General features: G+C 44.6%; 1 protein-coding gene across 1 annotated transcript in view; it reads left to right on the forward strand.

Moving 5' to 3' along the window:
• Positions 1–2911: 2911 nt before the first annotated feature.
• The window catches only part of SH2D4B (SH2 domain containing 4B), a 530802-nt gene continuing 513955 nt past the window's right edge, over positions 2912–19758 (forward strand). Inside the window, exon 1 of the mRNA XM_073596884.1 lies at positions 2912–3847. Coding sequence (XP_073452985.1) covers positions 3664–3847 — 184 coding nt within the window. The 5' untranslated portion in view covers positions 2912–3663. The remainder of the gene's footprint in view (positions 3848–19758) is intronic.

The following is a 19758-nucleotide window of genomic DNA, read 5'->3' on the forward strand; positions in this document are numbered from 1 at the left end:
AGCGCAATAATCTGGCAAATGCATGGCTAAAATAAGAAGTTAATGCCAGGAGCAAAGGGTTCAAAGTTCAAAAGAAACAAGGTTTAAGGCAGGATCAGTCAAAGAATTGTCCAGGGAGCAGTCCAGCTTGGTAGGTGGCTCAGCAAGAAGAGATATTGCCAAACACAGCAGAGAGTTGCAGATTCAGCCCCAGGTCCTGACAGCGAGATTTGCATATTATCTATAGCAGGCATGTCCAAAGTCCGGCTTGCCGGCTAATTGTGGCCCGTGTTCAGGTTTCCAAAGGACCGCCTTGTAATTTGGACATGTATATCTTTTTGTGGCCCCCAACGAATCCCTGAGCGTCGGGGACCACAAAAGATTTATATGCTGCCTTGGAGGGGACGGGGAGGGTACGGGACAAGTGCCGTACATACAGGAGAATTTCCTGTTTACACGTCGGCCTCTGTAAAAGGAAGTTCTGTGTCCTGCGCTGCCATTGGACAACTGTTCTGTCCACCATAGAAGGTGCGGAGGTGCTGCATTCATGTCAATGTGGGTGTTGCATTCATGCCAATGTGGGTGCTTCATTCATGTCAATGGGGGTGCTGCATTCATGGCAACAGGGGTGCTTCATTCATGTCAATGTGGGTGCTGCATTCATGTCAATGGGGGTGCTGCATTCATGGCAATGGGGGTGCTGCATTCATAGCCATGAGGGTACTGCATTCATGGCAATGGGGGTGCTGCATTCATGGCAATGGGGGTGCTGCATTCATGGCAATGGGGGTACTGCATTCATGGCAACAGTGAGTCTGCATTCATGTCAATGGTGGTGCTGCATTCATGTCCAGGGGGGTGCTACATTCATGGCAATGTGGGTGCTGCATTCATGGAAATGTGGGTGCTGCATTCATGACTATGGGGGTGCTGCATTCATGGAAACGAGGGTGCTACATTCATGGTAATGTGGGTGCTGCATTCTTGGCAATGTGGGTGCTGTGTTCATGGCAATGTGGGTGCCACATTCATGTCAATGGGGGTGCTCCATTCATGGCAACGGGGGTGCTGCATTCATGGTAATGGTGAGTCTGTATTCATGTCAATGGGGGTGCTGCATTCATGTCAATGGGGGGTGCTGCATTCATGTCAATGGGGATGCTACATTCATGGCAATGGTGAGGCTGCATTCATGTCAAGGGGGGTGCTGCATTCATGGCAAGGGGGTGCTGCATTCAGGTCAATGGCGGTGCTGCATTCATGGCATTGTGGGTGTTGCATTCATGTCAATGGGGGTGCTGCATTCATGGCAACGGGGATGCTGCATTCATGGCAATGTGGCTACTGCATCCATGGCAATGTGGGTGCTGCATTCATGTCAATTGGGGTGCTACATTCATGACAATGGGTGCTGCATTCATGGCAACGTGGGTGCTGCATTCTTGGCAATGTGGGTGCTGCATTAATATCAATGTGGGTGCTGCATTCATGTCAATTGGGGTGCTGCATTTATGGCAATTGGGGTGCTTCATTCATGGCAATGGGGGTGCTGCATTCAGGGCAATGGTGAGTCTGCATTCATGTCAATGGGGGTGCTGCATTCATGGCAATGGTGGTGCTGCATTCATGTCAATGGGGGTGCTACATTCATGGCAATGTGGCTGCTGCATTCATGGCAATGCAGGTGCTGCATTAATGCAACGGGGGTGCTGAATTCATGGCAATGGGGGTGCTCCATTCATGGCAATGTGAGTGCTGCATTCACGGCAATGTGGGTGCTGCATTCATGGCAATGTGGTTGCTACATTCATGTCAATGGGGGTGCTGCATTCATGGCAACAGGGGTGCTGCATTCATGGCAATGGTGAGTCTGCATTCATGTCAGTGGGGGTGCTGCATTCATGTCAATGGGGATGCTGCATTCATGGCATTGTGGGTGCTGCATTCATGTCAATGGGGGATGCTGCATTCATGGCAATGTGGCTACTGCATCCATGGCAATGGTGGTGCGCATTCATGTCAGTGGGGGTGCTACATTCATGGCAATGTGGCTGCTGCATTCATGGCAATGCGGGTCCTGCATTAATACAACGGGGGTGCTGAATTCATGGCAACGGGGGTGCTCCATTCATGGCAATGTGGGTGCTGCATTCACGGCAATGTGGGTGCTGCATTCATGGCAATGTGGGTGCTACATACATGTAAATGGGGTGCTGCATTCATGGCAACAGGGCTGCTGCATTCATGGCAATGGTGAGTCTGCATTCATGTCAGTGGGGGTGCTGCATTCATGTCAATGGGGGTGTTGCATTCATGTTAATGTGGGTGCTGCATTCATGGCAATGGAGAGGCTGAATTCATGGCAATGGTGGTGCTGCATTCATGGCAATGGTGAGGCTGCATTCATGACAGTGGGGGGGGGGGCTGCATTCATGGCACTTGTGAGGCTGCAGATGGGCACTGATTAGGCTGCATTAATGGGCACTGACCCTTTTTTGCATCACAGTCCTTTATTTAAAATTTAAATTTTTTTCCTGAAAATTCCCTCTTAAAGTGAAGGTGCGTGTTATATGCTGATAAATACAGTATATCCAAATAACACGCCCAAGATCATCTCTTCACCACACACAGCCACAAAGGCAAGATAATTCTTGTTGGGCCGTGTATTAGTGCTCAGACGAACACACTTAGACCAAATTTTAATGGTTCAAAGAATGTCAGGCAAAATGGTTGGCCTTCACGTATGTTCACTTCATCAAAACTGGCCATCTTTGAAAAAAGTTTGGACACCCCTGCTCTATAGTGTCTTTTTTTATTTTAACAAAGTTAAAAATTATGTCATTTTAAATTGTTATTTTTGCCTCATATTGTGCCTGAAAAAAGTCATACTATTAGGAAAAAATATATGTGTTCCATTATTTTCCATAAAATAAATAAAAAAATAAACCTAACCAAAATCCTTAATCTTAACACAACTCACATGTCTCTTCTGACTCCCTTGTCTTTTTTCTCAGGGTCCCGTAAACATTTACAGGCATTGTGCCTACCCATTATAAAGTGTTCCGTTTAGCTGTACCGTGCTGTACTTGCTAGCAGGTTCTGTTTGGTAAAGTTATATTTAGAGTTTGTTATATCTTAAACATTTACAGGAACATCTTTGCTTTGTGTTCTGGCACTGCAGTTCTTCCAGCAACAGAATGGTTATTCAAAGAGTGAAACTTCATACCCTGTCGCCTAGCACAAGGCTGCCCTATGCAGTAATCGGATGGCACTCAGTACAAAACCAAGCCTTCCTGTCTGTCACCAGAGATCAGTTGCCAAAGGCCCGAACAGCTTTGACATGGATATTGCCGGTGTAGCTATTACTTTAACCATGACATCACTGAAAACATTGTTATCCTGAGCACACATTGCTTCAAAGCCAGAAACAAACCAACCATAGAGAGTTGTGTGCTACTGTTCTGCCTTTTAGAGTTACCCTTTTCACCTGAAGCTTTTGCATTTTTACTTGATGTTTTTATAGCCTAATAACTCTTAGTTCCCTATTTAATTGTCACCATGATGTTCACTCTAGTAAAGCACTTCCTTCACAGGTTGTGAAAATGGAAGTATGACAGTGGCAGGAATTTGGTGGGAATAAGTTTATCTTTGTGTGTTTGATCATAAAGAGGATTTCCTACCATCATGTTGCAGCAGATTTTAAAGGATATGTACATCGATCCTGATCTTTTGGCTGAGCTAAATGAGGAGCAGAAACAAGTCCTCTTCTACAAAATGAGGGAAGAGCAAATACGACGTTGGAATGAATGGGACAAAATTCTGGACAAGGAGGAATCGAAGATGAAGATCAAAGCCAAGTTCCAACACAGTAAGTCATTTTGAAATTAAGACAACACTACTTAGAATGGAAAATATAATCCATTTGACTCTAAGGCCACATGCACATAGGCATAATAAAATATTCCTATGTATGCTTGATCTTTCTGCTAGAAGCTGGTAGAAAAAGCCAGCTTAAAAATGCTTCTTTTGATGCCTAATTGTGCGTTTTTATGCACATTTGCAGACGCATGGCATTTATGCTTGTATGTGTTTAAATTTATTCTCTTGGTTAGAATATTCATTTATTCTACCCTCTAAAATGCATTTACATGCATTTATGCGCATACACACATAAGTAAGTGTAAATACGCTTTTACAGGAAAGTGTGCCTGGGTAATTGTTTTACACCCCTTTAATGCAGAGGGCAAATATACTATAGGTGTTAAATGCCTGCATGTGCATGGACACATTAACTAATAGGGATGAGCTTCGAGTTCGAGTCGAACTCATGTTCTACTCGAACATTGGCTGTTCGCAAGTTCGCCGAACAGCGAACAATTTGGGGTGTTCGCGGCAAATTCGAATGCCGCGGAACACCCTTTAAAAGTCTATGGGAGAAATCAAAAGTGCTAATTTTAAAGGCTTATATGCAAGTTATTGTCATAAAAAGTGTTTGGGGACCCGGGTCCTCCCCCAGGGGACATGGATCAATGCAAAAAAAAGTTTTAAAAACGGACGTTTTTTCAGGAGCAGTGATTTTATTAATGCTTAAAGTCAAACAATAAAAGTGTAATATCCCTTTAAATTTCATACCTGGGGGGTGTCTATAGTATGCCTGTAAAGGGGCGCATGTTTCCTGTGTTTAGAACAGTCTGACAGCAAAATGACATTTGGAAGGAAAAAACTCATTTAAAACTACCGCGGCTATTGCATTGCCGACAATACACATAGAAGTTCATTGATAAAAACGGCATGGGAATTCCCCACAGGGCAACCCCGAACCAAAATAAAAAAAAAAAAATGATGTGGGGGTCCCCCTAAATTCCATACAAGGCCCTTCAGGTCTGGTATGGATATTAAGGGGAACCCCAGCCAAAATTTAAAAAAAAAATTGACGTGGGGTTCCCCCTAAATTCCATACCAGACCCTTCAGGTCTGGTATGGATTTTAAGGGGAACCCCGCGCCAAAAAAAAAAAAAAAAAAACGGCATGGGGTCCCCCTAAAAATCCATACCAGACCCTTATCCGAGCACGCAACCTGGCAGGCCGCAGGAAAAGAGGGGGGGACGAGAGTGCGCCCCCCCCCCCTCCTGAACCGTACCAGGCCACATGCCCTCAACATTGGGAGGGTGCTTTGGGGTAGCCCCCCAAAACACCTTGTCCCCATGTTGATGAGGACAAGGGCCTCATCCTCACAACCGTGGCCGGTGGTTGTGGGGGTCTGCGGGCGGGGGGCTTATCGGAATCTGGAAGCCCCCTTTAACAAGGGGACCCCCAGATCCCGGCCCCCCCCCTGTGTGAAATGGTAAGGGGGTACTTACCCCTACCATTTCACTAAAAAACTGTCAAAAATGTTAAAAATGACAAGAGACAGTTTTTGACAATTCCTTTATTTAAATGCTTCTTCTTTCTTCCTTCATCTTCTTCTTCTTCTTCTGGTTCTTCTGGTTCTTCCTCCGGCGTTCTCGTCCAGCATCTTCTCCGCGGCGTCTTCTATCTTCTTCTCCTCGGGCCGCTCCGCACCCATGGCATGAGGGGGGAGGCTCCCGCTCTTCTCTTCATCTTCTTCTTCATCTTCTTCTTCATCTTCTTCTTCATCTTCTTCTTCTTCTTCTTCCTTCTTCTCTTCTTCCTGTCTTCTCCGGGCCGCTCCGCAGCCATGCTGTGGCATGGAGGGAGGCTCCCGCTGTGTGACGGCGTCTCTTCGTCTGACGGTTCTTAAATAACGGGGGGCGGGGCCATCCGGTGACCCCGCCCCCCTCTGACGCACGGTGACTTGAGGGACTTCCCTGTGACGTCACGGGGAATGCCACAGGGAAGTCCCGTCATGTCACCGTGCGTCAGAGGGGGGCGGGGTCACCGGGTGGCCCCGCCCCCCGTTATTTAAGAACCGTCAGACGAAGAGACGCCGTCACACAGCGGGAGCCTCCCTCCATGCCACAGCATGGCTGCGGAGCGGCCCGGAGAAGACAGGAAGAAGAGAAGAAGGAAGAAGAAGAAGAAGATGAAGAAGAAGATGAAGAAGAGAAGAAGATGAGAAGAAGATGAAGAGAAGAGCGGGAGCCTCCCCCCTCATGCCATGGGTGCGGAGCGGCCCGAGGAGAAGAAGATAGAAGACGCCGCGGAGAAGATGCTGGACGAGAACGCCGGAGGAAGAACCAGAAGAGCCAGAAGAACCAGAAGAAGAAGAAGATGAAGGAAGAAAGAAGAAAGAAGAAGCATTTAAATAAAGGAATTGTCAAAAACTGTCTCTTGTCATTTTTAACATTTTTGACAGTTTTTTAGTGAAATGGTAGGGGTACTTTTGTACCCCCTTACCATTTCACACAGGGGGGGGGCCGGGATCTGGGGGTCCCCTTGTTAAAGGGGGCTTCCAGATTCCGATAAGCCCCCCGCCCGCAGACCCCCACAACCACCGGCCAGGGTTGTGGGGATGAGGCCCTTGTCTTCATCAACATGGGGACAAGGTGTTTTGGGGGGCTACCCCAAAGCACCCTCCCAATGTTGAGGGCATGTGGCCTGGTACGGTTCAGGAGGGGGGGGGGGGGCCGCACTCTCGTCCCCCCCTCTTTTCCTGCGGCCTGCCAGGTTGCGTGCTCGGATAAGGGTCTGGTATGGATTTTTAGGGGGACCCCATGCCGTTTTTTTTTTTTTTTTTTTGGCGCGGGGTTCCCCTTAAAATCCATACCAGACCTGAAGGGTCTGGTATGGAATTTAGGGGGAACCCCACGTCAATTTTTTTTTTAAATTTTGGCTGGGGTTCCCCTTAATATCCATACCAGACCTGAAGGGCCTTGTATGGAATTTAGGGGGACTCCCACATCATTTTTTTTTTTTAATTTTGGTTCGGGGTTGCCCTGTGGGGAATTCCCATGCCGTTTTTATCAATGAACTTCTATGTGTATTGTCGGCAATGCAATAGCCGCGGTAGTTTTAAATGGGTTTTTTCCTTCCAAATGTCATTTTGCTGTCAGACTGTTCTAAACACAGGAAACATGCGCCCCTTTACAGGCATACTATAGACACCCCCCAGGTATGAAATTTAAAGGGATATTACACTTTTATTGTTTGACTTTAAGCATTATTAAAATCACTGCTCCTGAAAAAACGGCCGTTTTTAAAACTTTTTTTTGCATTGATTCATGTCCCCTGGGGGAGGACCCGGGTCCCCAAACACTTTTTATGACAATAACTTGCATATTAGCCTTTAAAATTAGCACTTTTGATTATTCATGTTCGTGTCCCATAGACTTTAACGGCGTTCGCGTGTTCGAACGAATTTTTTTCCTGTTCGCATGTTCTGGTGCGAACCGAACAGGGGGGTGTTCGGCTCATCCCTATTAACTAACATGCAGCTGGCTTGTGTGTAAAATGTGTAGGATGGAAGATGCCTCTGAGGCCGGGCTCACATATGTGTGGCTGCGGTTAGCAGCCCAGGGTCCAGTGCGTTTCTGTTCACCGGTTTAGGTGCAAATCAGGTCTGAATTTTTGCCTGAATTCGCACCTGAACCGGACTCAAAAACCTACAGGACCCTTTTGGAAACTGCACCGTGGCTGCCCTGGACATAGGTGAACCAGCTTCATTGAGAGCCGGTCACAATCACATGTCATACGAATTGGATGACTTTTCATGCCCACATGCATGAAGGTTCATTTGTCTCCTTTCATGTATTTTTGTATGTTATTATTATTATCATAGCTTTTGTTTGTTCTCAGTAAGACTAAGGTATCCTATAGGACTATATAATTTAATATACTGATACAAGTAACAATAATAAAAAAAAATAATTGATTTAATTATTTATTTTCTGTTAAAGTGTATGTATAGTCAAAACTATTGTTTTACAGTTGTCAGCGAAACAGGTGCCTTCATTGAAAGATTTCCTCTTACCTGTTGTTCTGGTGACAAATGTAATGTTTTGGATGTCCCATCATGATATGTTTCATCATTAGAGTTCACCAGAACCAATAAAGTAGGTGAACCTACCTAGCAGGCACAAAATAACTATTTGACCATGATTCTAAATTTCCTCTACTTGGTCCAAAAAGGTTTTCTGATATACAGTACATACACGTTTAATTTTAGTTTCAACATTAATACACAGCATCTGCATCCACAGGTTAGTTGAATGCATTGGTTGAAGTAGTGTTTGCTGGCGCATAACTGCCCATTAGAATATAGGCTTTTGTAACAAGGCTGGATCTGTCCATGTAAAAAAAATATATATATATATATGTGCCTTGCTTAAATATTAAAGCTAAGGTTTCAAAATTACTAATCTATAAACTTTGGTCACAGGCATGTATATCCCATATGCCAAAATTGAAAAAGCATTTAGAATATGATCTAAATGTTGTCCAGATTAAAAATTCTGAGAAAGCCATAGTCCCCACCAAAGACTGAGCAGAATAGGACTAATAAAGAACATTTACTATAAAAATTAAAAATATATATATTTTATTGACTATATTTATGAATATTTTGCAAAAGCTATTGTATTTTAGATTATTTGTTTTGCCTTATTTTCATATGAATAGCCAAACCCTTGTAATTCATCATAACATTATGTAGACATGCACCATAAGAGACTAGTGGATTTCTACAAACATTCCTTCTGCATCACTGCTGTAGTCACTGATGTCAGAAAATGGACAGTATCTTAGTAGCAATATGGACTAAAGTTTTTTTTTTCATTGTCAAGCTTTCAAATCCTGTGCATTACATTAGATGCAGCCAAGGAAATGTCAAGGGATTATTTATTATTTTGTTTTATTTTTAATGAATATATATGCAATAAAAGATTTCTTTTCCTTACAAAGTCTAAGACCATCAACCAACAATGTTCTTTCCATAAAAGCTTTGCTTTATGGATAAGACACATAAAATAAAGGACATGTGAAGATTATGTTAGTTGAAGGCAATATAAAATGTTCATGTCTTAGATAAAATAAATAGTTGAAACTTTGGTTCAATAATGCAAGTCATGTTTGAACTTAGATTAACCTTGCTATCACAATAAACATCTTTGAAGCAACACATCCCTTTATATGATACCAATATTTTCATTAGATTTACAGAAATGCATTGTGTACCTGTTGCTATGCAACATGTGAGCAGCTTAGTGGCATATATAAAATATTACAGTCTAATCATCACTCATAGGAGCTAAGCTCTCAGGAATATAAGGAAACATGTTTTTGATAGGCCTATTTCAACTCAAGTGTAAATAAACCGTTTCACTGCTAGACCATCTTTCCATTTTTTTTTTTAATGTGTAGAATAAAAATGCACCCAGTGGATTTAAGCCACTACAGATCCCCCCAAGCCATATATTTATTGTATAGCAGAGGTTATATAAAATAAATAGATAGTATTATTGTTTTTGTACACCCCAAGAGTCTTCCTCAAATGTTGACCAGAGTAACATTTTCAAATGAAAACCATGCTAAAAGTACTTGTAGTATGTACACAATATGATCTCCAAACTTTCATTCGAATACAAAAATGTTAGACTGCATTTACTTAAAGCTTATCTAAACCCAAGAACAAAAATTGATAGTATTGCAGTTAACTAGTCCTTAGAAATGGATGGTTCATTATCTTTCTTTTCCACACTTCTCTTTTTACTTTAACCTGGTAATCCGGTCATTAACTCACTACCTGTCCTAAGGTGACAATTGTACTGAGTAGTGTTGTCACTCTAGGATGGGGAGTGTGTTAAGACTACAAAACAGTGACTACATAACACCTTCTTCTCTTCTCCATAAGGGAGGGGGGTTGTTTTGTAGTCCATGAAGATAGCAAGACACAATGCTAACTGATAACAGTCCAGAGGCAGGGAGTACGGGATATTAACAGCTCACAAGATTCCTGGCTGGATGAACAGTTTATTTTTGCAATTGTTGAACAGAAATAATAAAACACTTGTAATGGCATATTTAACAAATACAGATAAAATACATTTGATATTGAATTTATTCTTCTCCTCAGTCTTCACAAGTGAATCGGGGGGCTTCAGTAACCAAAACTGCAGTGTTTATCCTCATGAAGTAACACAGGAAGAACCTCCATGGTTAACAGAGGACAGAATTAAAATTAGACTTGAGAAACTTAACATTAATAAATCACCGGGACCAGATGGCTTGCATCCGAGGGTACTTAGGGAACTCAGTCAAGTGATTACCAGACTGTTGTTCCTAATTTTTACAGATAGTCTACTGACTGGAATGGTACCAGCTGATTGGAGAAAAGCCAATGTAGCACCAATATTTAAAAAGGGCCCAAAATACATCCCTGGGAATTACAGACCAGTTAGCCTAACATCAATAGTATGCAAACTCTTGGAGGGGATGATAAGGGACTATATACAAGATTTTAGTAATAAGAACGGTATCATTAGCAGTAATCAGCATGGATTCATGAAGAATCGTTCTTGCCAAACCAATCTATTAACCTTCTATGAGGAGGTGAGTTGCCATCTAGATAAAGGAAGGCCCGTAGACGTGGTTTATCTGTATTTTGCAAAAGCATTTGACACAGTTCCCCATAAACATTTACTGTACAAAATAAGGTTCGTTGGCATGGACCATAGTGTGAGTACATGGACTGAAAACTGGCTGCAAGGGCTAGTTCAGAGGGTGGTGATAAATGGGGAGTACTCGGAATGGTCAGGGGTGGGTAGTGGGGTTCCCCAGGGTTCTGTGCTGGGGCCAATCCTATTTAATTTGTTCATAAACGATCTGGAGGATGGGATAAACAGTTCAATCTCTGTATTTGCAGACGATACTAAGCTAAGCAGGGCAATAACTTCTCCGCAGGATGTGGAAACCTTGCAAAAAGACCTGAACAAATTAATGGGGTGGGCGACTACATGGCAAATGAGGTTCAATGTAGAAAAATTTAAATAATACATTTGGGTGGCAAAAATATGAATGCAATCTATACACTGGGGGGAGAACCTCTGGGGGAATATAGGATGGAAAAGGACCTGGGGGTCCTAGTAGATGATAGGCTCAGCAATGGCATGCAATGCCAAGCTGCTGCTAACAAAGCAAACAGAATATTGGCATGCATTAAAAAGGGGATCAACTCCAGAGATAAAACGATAATTTTCCCACTCTACAAGGCTCTGGTCCGGCCGCACCTGGAGTATGCTGTCCAGTTCTGGGCACCAGTCCTCAGGAAGGATGTACTGGAAATGGAGCGAGTACAAAGAGGGGCAACAAAGCTAATAAAGGGTCTGGAGGATATTAGTTATGAGGAAAGGTTGCGAGCACTGAACTTATTCTTTCTGGAGAAGAGACGCTTGAGAGGGGATATGGTTTCAATATACAAATACCGTACTGGTGACCCCACAATAGGGATAAAACTTTTTCGCAGAAGAGAGCTTAACAAGACTCGTGGCCACTCGTTAAAATTAGAAGAAAAGAGGTTTAACCTTAAACTACATAGAGGGTTCTTTACTGTAAGAGCAGCAAGGATGAGGAATTCCCTTCCACAGGCGGTGGTCTCACCGGGGAGCATTGATAGCTTCAAGAAACTATTAGATATGCACTTGAATGACCACAACATACAGGGATATATAATGTAATACTGACACATAATCACACACATAGGTTGGACTTGATGGACTTGTGTCTTTTTTCAACCTCACCTACTATGTAACTATGTAACATTTATTGTTAAAGTTTGCATAGATTTCTAAGCTCAAAATTGAAGTTTTACAAGTTTTACAGCTGAACAATTTAAAGTAATACTGAAATGATGGCCCTAAAATGAATCTTCTCCCCTGGTATGTATGCATACCTAGTATGTGTATCAATGATTTTTTTTATGTCTGTGTGTGCATCTTAGATGCATGCATACTGCATGCTGTAATGATTAGATCTAATCATTACATTTAAAAAGCTAATAGGCAATCAATGTGCATATGTGAGAAAACTTCTATAAATAGTTATGTGCCAAAATTTCCAAGTAAATGTTGTGCCAAATTAAATCTATCTACAATGTGCTGGTTTACCATTTTTCTTACCTTTACTTGTTTTGAGCTGTGCATGATCACTGTAACCAACAGGGTGCCTAAAGCGATTGCAATGGATGGTGCCATGTAAGGATCCAGATACTGAGACAGAGAAGTGACCAGCACTGTTGTCCTGAAAGAAGTACCCTGCGAGATCCATTGGCTATTTGACCTTTATGGGGCGTACACACGGTCGGACTTTTCATCTACAAAAGTCCGACGGACGCAGACGGACCAAAGCCAGCTGACAATCCGATCGTGTGTGGGCTTCCCCGGACTTTCAGCGGACTTTTCCAGCCGCAAATCTGACGGACTTTAGATTTGAAACATGCTTCAAATTTTTACGTCGTAACTACGCCGGACCCAGAAATCTGCTCGTCTGTATGGCAGTCCGACGGACAAAAACCCACGCAAGGGCAGTTATTGGCTACTGGCTATGAACTTCCTTATTTTAGTCCGGTGTACGTCATCACGTACGAATCCATCGAACTTTTGTGTGATCGTATGTAGGCAAGTCCGTTCGTTAGAAAGTCTGCCGCAAGTCCGCCAAAAGTCTGTCGAAAGTCCGTCGAAAGTCTGTCGGACGGGCTGTCGGACTTTTGTAGCCGAAAAGTCTGACCGTGTGTACGTGGCATCATACCATTAAGTTTTTCACAATAAATCATTCAAATTGTTATGTTGTGCTGGCAACTTCTCTATCTTGTTACCCTCTGCACTTAAAACACACTAACCAGAACATAGAGCAGGTATAAACAAGCTCAACATTCTTGTCTCCAAATTTCCAACCATCCCAAATCTCTACTGGCTCACTAATAAAAAAGCAGAATTATCCCCAAAAAGTGCAGCAAGTCAATCTCTTCGTCCTTGTTCTAGTGAGCTGATGCAATCAGAGTACTCGTGGTACCTTCATGCCCTACACATGTGTTTCGGACATGTGGGATTCTGGATGGTTGGCTGTTTACTGGCACAACCAAATAACAATTAATTCTGGGATCCACCCAGCAGTCTGATTGACAGGTGGCTCTGACTTTCTTCAAGCGCCTGGGAGTTGGAGCTAACTATACCCGCCCCCCCAACCAGCCTGACACTCCAGTGAGCTCTGGAGGAGCAGATTGGAGTGCAGTGACTAATAGTCATTGCTCTTTTGCTCAGAGCCAACTGAGCTGAGTGACCAGCGGTCATATGGTTTCTCATTTCTCTGTGTTAGGGCTGGCATTGGAGAGCTACAGAATTACTCAGATGTTGTAGCATAGACATGAGTATGTATTTTTTATTAATAATCCCATACTTCTCCTTTACCCCTTCATGCCGACCGTATGCAAATATGCGGCCTCGGCTTGAAGGGGTTGTACTGGGGTGTGGCCTGCAGCTACACAAATCACCTTGATATGTTTTTTTAGAGCCAGCGATTGGCTTTCTAAGGGTAACAACTGATGCAGCTAAGAAGTCACTCGGCTGTTATCTCAAGCAGCAGGAGGGGACGTCCCCTCCCGACATCTTCCACGGCTCTCCCGGGCTCTCCCGTCCCACCGGGAGGCCCAATCGACCAGCCAGCACCTCCATCAGCTGGCTGAGGCCGAAAAAGGCTTTGATCGGGTCTCAGGCCTAGTACCCGGAAGCAATGTCATGACATAACTTCCGTTTACAACAAAACAAAAACTCTTGCGCATAAATGTGTAAGCCCGACAGTTCAAAGTTCAAAATGGACGGTAGCTTTCAGCCTTGCTGCCCTCAAGGATAGGGATATCCTAACAATGAGACAAAAAACAGAAAAGAAAGGGCTCACCGGCCTTGTGCATTATCCTTAAAAATGTTTATATTGTGAGTAGTAGTTTTTAAGTGTTCTTTTTTAATAAACTTTTTTAAGGATAATGCACAAGGCCGGTGCGCCCTTTCTTTTCTGTTTTTTGTCATAACTTTAATTTTACAGAAGACTTAAAGGCGCCACATTTTAATAAATGACAGTATTCAAAACAGCTAAACTTAGTATTTTGAATGCTTTTAAGTGCAAAGGAGGGATTTGGGGTCTTAAAGACCCCAGAGCCCTCCAAAAAGAGTACCTGCCACTTGTGACATTTTACTGTCACAAGGGATATTTACATTCATTCTGACAGCAATAAAAGTAATCAGAAATACATGTTTTTGTTCCAAGTTGGATCAATTTGGCCTGTCCTGTTGACGGACTGGTTTTATGTTTGCTTTGTTTGTTTATTCCTTTTTACCCGCAGGCTTCGCATGGAGGACATTTGAATCTGGAACTGCTACTATGCAAACTATGGCATATTGGATGCTACTAGCCCATGGCTCACTTTAAAAATCCTTGGCTGGGGTCAAACCTGACACTGTGCCGGCCCATCTCCCCCACTAGGGGCTACCTAACCTTACTTTTTCTGATGAATAATTCCTGTATTGTCTTTATGTATCCTAACGTTCCCAAATATTATTGTTCCAATTGGCTGAAGTACCTGTAATATCCTGGAATGTTAGGGGGCTAGGCTCCCCACTTAAACGTTTGATGATTTCCACTTGCTGATGATTTCCAGGAAATGCACCTGACTGCAGAAGCTCAGATCTGTCTTAAGTATTCCTGGGCGGGAAAAGTATACTACGCCACACACACCTCCTTATCTAGGGGGGTAAGTGTGCTGGTGCACAGTTCTATAGACTTTCAAGAGTTTGACGCATGTATAGATTCTGAAGGGTGATATATATTCCTGCATTGTCGTATTGGGTCGCTGCACTGTATTTTGGCATGCATAGATATTCCTCCTCCATTTGTGGTGGTGGTGCTCCGGAATCTGTTAACCTATTTGGCGAGTTGGCCTGATCTGCCATTACTGATAGTTGGAGATTTCAATTGCTGGCTGAGTCCCTCCATGGACAGGCACCCAAGTTTGGGGGTGTCTGCCTCATTGAGGGAGTTGCCATTGCTGAGGTTGCTCAATGAGGTGGGCTGGGTGGATGTTTGGAGACATAGGAATCCCTTGGAGAGGCAGTTTTCCTGCTTCTCCAAAACACATGGAACGCTATCCAGGATTAATTTAGCTGTCTGTAACCCTGCCATGCTCCCATCTGTCTCGGAGGTGATATACAAACCCTGCAGTGTGTCTGACCACTCCCATATGGTGATTAGCCTAATCGTGGCTCCACTGTCCAGGCTGCCCAAGGCACCCTGGAAATTGAATGCCTTCTGGCCGAAGCTATTCTTGTCTCCCGCAGAGATGGAGCGGAGCATGAGGGAGTTTCTAGCCAGTCAGGACTTTGATGATTCCCCCTTGATGCAGTGGGAAGCTGTCCGCCACAGCAGAGAAGAAGAGATTCTTCTTAAAGGCAGCATTTTTTGAGGAAGGAGAAAGCACGGGCCGCCTTTTGGCCAGGATAGCAAATTGACAGCAGCGTTCCCCGGTTATTGGGGCAATCAGAACATTGGAGGGAAAATTAGTGAGCTTCCCAGATCTAATTTTGCAGGAACTGGCGGGGTTCTATGAGAAACTGTATCTCCCTATTGGGGAGCACACGTATGAGCTACCTACAGGGCATTAACTTCCCACAAATCACGAATGAGCAGAGGAGGGCCCTAGACACTCCGCTTACAGTGAAGGAGTTACAAACAGCACTAGCAGAATTTCCTAACTGTAAGGCCCCTGGATCGGACGGGCCCCCCATGGAAATTTATAAGCAATATGCTGATATCCTTCTTCCTAAACGAATGGCAGTGTTTAATGCAGCAAGGGAAAATCAGACCCTACCCCCATCTATGTCCACAGCTAATCTAGTCCTAATACTAAAGCCTGGGAAAGATCAGGTGGACCCAGGATCATATAGACCCATCTCTCTGCTACAGAGCGATATTAAACTTCTGGCTAAAATTCTAGCAATTAGACTGAATAAGGTCATTACATCTATAGTGCACCCGGACCAGGCGGGGTTCATGCTGAACAAGTCCATGGCGGTGAACCTCAGGAGACTCTATTTGAATATTCAGTCCCAGGCAGATAACATGGGACAGAGGGCCCTGCTCTCGTTGGATGCTATAAAGGCCTTCAAAAGCATCGAATGGGAGTATATATGGGGAGTTCTCCAGAGGTTTGGATTTGGGGAAACATACATCTCCTGGGTCCGCCTGCTCTTCTGCTGCCCGCAGGCAGCCATTCGGGCAACGAGCAGAATGTCCCATACTTTTGCGCTGGGTCGGGGCACGAGACAGGGGTGCCCACTGTCTCCCCTGCTCTTCGCGCTAGCTATAGAGCCGCTGGCAATCACAATTACAGACCACCCGGCTTCCATTTTGGTGACAGACAAGAGAAATTGATGCTCTACGTGAACAATACTATGATTCTGCTTGGGGACATCGAAGGTTCCCTTCGGGAAACCATGTCGGCCATATCGGAATTCGGGAATTATTCAGGGCTCCAGATCAACTGGACAAAATCCTCCCTAATGCTCATTGATGAAGGGGTAAGCCTCCCAACAACAACTCCATACCCGTGACCGCATCTTTTAGGTATTTAGGAGTCCAGGTGACACCTATGGTAAGAGATAATGGGAGACTGAACATCTCGCCGCTGTTGAAAAGATTCCGTGACCGGATTAAGATATGGAACTTACTCTGCCTGTCGATAGCTGGTAGGGTGAATTTGATCAAGAGGATCCTCATGCCCCAGCTGCTCTATGTGCTCCACAACTCTCCAGTAGTGGTCCTTCTGAAAACATTTAGAATTTTTAACTCCCTATTTCGCCTGCTAATCTGGAAGAATCGCCCCCCCCCAGGATTAAGCTCGAACACCTACAGCGCCCTAAAAATGAGGGGGGACTTGCCCTGCCAAATCCATGGTTGTACTACCCAGTGGCGCAGCTGCAGCACCTAATAGAAGTTATGGGTGGGGAGACTGACAGGATGAGTACTACTCACAGCTCTTCAGAGACTGTGATGTTGCACACGGTAAAAAGAGACTTGGTAATGGTGGGAGTGCAGGGAGTGACAGGATACACAGAGTTTAGCCCGATATGGTCCAATGGGACTTATCCGGAAATAGCACAGTTACAACATGGAGCCTTATGGAAAAGATATGGGGTGATATACATTCAAGATATTTTTCAAAACAGTATTTTACTGTCTTTTGAGGCTCTGCAGGAGAGACACAGCTTGCCGCCCTCTATGCGGTTCCATTATATGCAATTGAGACATGCTGTGAAGGCTCAGAGCAGTGCTTCTGAATGGTCTCCTTCACCGATGTCATTATTTAACTTAGTCCTGAAAGCATCCAACACCAAAGGTTTCATCTCCCAATGTTATAGTATGCTCCTGCAGAGCTTTCTGAACAAACATACCTTGAGAATGACGGATAAGTGGGAGAGAGATGTGGGTCAGATAGATGGAGACCAGTGGGAGGAGATTCTACAGGCGGTGCCCACAAGCTCGCTGAATGTATCACAGAGGCTGACACAACTGTATCTTATTATGAGAGTGTATTATACCCTGCATAGGTTACACAAAATGGGTCTCAAGCCTACCCCGCTATGCACTAGATGCAAAAGAGATCATGGAGATCTGATCCATCTACTGTGGAGGTGCCCGAAGCTTCACTCCTATTGGAGCAGAGTGGTGGACACCATAAACAGAGTATTTCAGATCTCTATGCCCACCGACCCAAAACACTGTTTACTAAATGTATTGGAGGTCTTTGAATGGGAGGAATGCGTCAGAATAGCAGTTACCAGAACCCTGCTTCTAGCATGTAAGATGATAATGCTCCATTGGAAGTCAGAGGACCCTCCCACAGTTAAGGAATGGGTTTCTGCAGTTGGAAACATGCTTAGAATGGAGAAAATAGTGTATCAATACAGGGGGTGTACCCGAAAGTTTGAGAAACTTTGGGGCCCGTGGCTAGACGTACCTGGACTCGTCCCGGTGGATCTGGTGAAGGGTAGATTACTAGGTCTGAATGCTGGTTAATTATACTTGTAAAGATTATTGGTCTGAATAATGAAGGTGAAGTGATATAGGATGGCACTGGAGGCGTAAGGACTTGAGGGCAGGGATAGGCCTTGGTGGGCCTAAAAAAATAAGAAAAAAATAAAAATTTTAAGTGCCCCATCCCTCCGTGCTTGTGCGTAGAAGCGAAGGCGTAAGTTTTCTTGTACTGAGCATATTTATTATTAATACTGCAATTTTATATGCTACTCTTTTGTCACTGTGGATTTTATTGTATGTTATCAATAAATATATTTTTCACTCATCACCTAATCTGCCTTCTAAAATCCAGAGGAGTTGCCTTGAGCACTAGGTTTTTTCTCTTGTTTGCTATATTGGATTTGACAGACCAGGCTATCGCACACACCGCCAATCCGTGCCTCATTAATGACTTGCCTGAGCCCCTTCTTTCTCCAGCGATGTCCACGAGTGTCTAAGTCGACCGGGACACTCCTCCTGATTGGCTGAGACACAGCAGCGGCGCCATTGGCTCCTGTGGCTGTCAATCAAAGTCAGGCAGCCTATCAGGGGAGAGAGGAGGTGGGGCGGGTCGGGGCTCTGTGTCTGAATGGATACAAAGAGCTCTGACTCAACTTGGGTGCCCCCATAAAGAGCTGCTGGCTGAGGGGGCACTCAATAGGAGGGAGGGGCCAGGAGCAGCTCAGAGGGACCCGAGAAGAGGAGGATCTGGGCTGCTCTGTGCAAAACCAGCTGCACAGAGGAGATAAGTATAACATGTTTGTTATTTTTATTTTTTTTTAAAAGAGAGTTTACAATCACTTTAAATTTTAGGAAATTGACTTCTATACAAGGCACCTCTAGTTTCTTGCTGGCAGACTTTGTTTTTGGGTCCACTCACAGCCCTGTGTTTTCCTGGTACTAGGATGCACAGGATACGTGGATATATTAGGATATGCAGCTGCACAGACAGGGCCACTGTGTGCCAATATTACATGCTAGTGCAGGTCCCTGAACTCACTCCGCTATATATGGGGACCCGCATGTCATATTGAGACACAGTGGCTCTGTCCATCCACTTGCATGTTCCAGTTGACGTCTATGGACTACAGACATGGGGATGCATGTAACACCTGTGGCTGTGAAAACATTGACCTGCAAGGGGCACGCAATCAGTCCATGTGAATGGACCCTTTTGCTAGCTTTCACCAAAGTAAAACCTAGAACCGGCCTGTCCTTCCCATCAAGATATCAGCCAGGAAGGCTTCCCATCACATTAGGCAGTTAGTTACAGATCTTATGCCGTGTACACATGGGCGGACTTTCCGACCGGACTGGTCCGACAGACCGAATCCGGCGGACAATCCGACCGTGTGTGGGCTGCATCGGACTTCCGATGTACCGTTTCGGTCGGAAATCTGACGGACTTTAGATTTTAAACCTGCTTCAAATATTTACGTCGTAACTCCGCCAGACTCAGTTCCTAACGGAAAGCCCGTTCATCTGTATGCTGGTCCGACGGACCAGATACGACGCAAGGGCAGGGTACTACATCTCGCGCTCGCTGCAATAGGAAAAACAAATTTTCCTATTGCGGCGAGCGTGAGGGGGAGGCGATGATGTCCCTTAGGTCTGGTGTGGATTTTAAGGGGAACCCGTTACGCCATAAAAACGTCGTGGGTCCCTCCAAAATCCATACCAGACCCTTATCCGAGCACGCAGCCCGGCTGGTCAGGAAAGGGGGTGGGGACGAGCGAGCGCCCCCCTCCTAAACCGTACCAGGCCGCA

This window comes from Aquarana catesbeiana, linkage group LG08 (assembly GCF_042186555.1).
Source record: "Aquarana catesbeiana isolate 2022-GZ linkage group LG08, ASM4218655v1, whole genome shotgun sequence".
Lineage (NCBI taxonomy): Eukaryota > Metazoa > Chordata > Amphibia > Anura > Ranidae > Aquarana > Aquarana catesbeiana.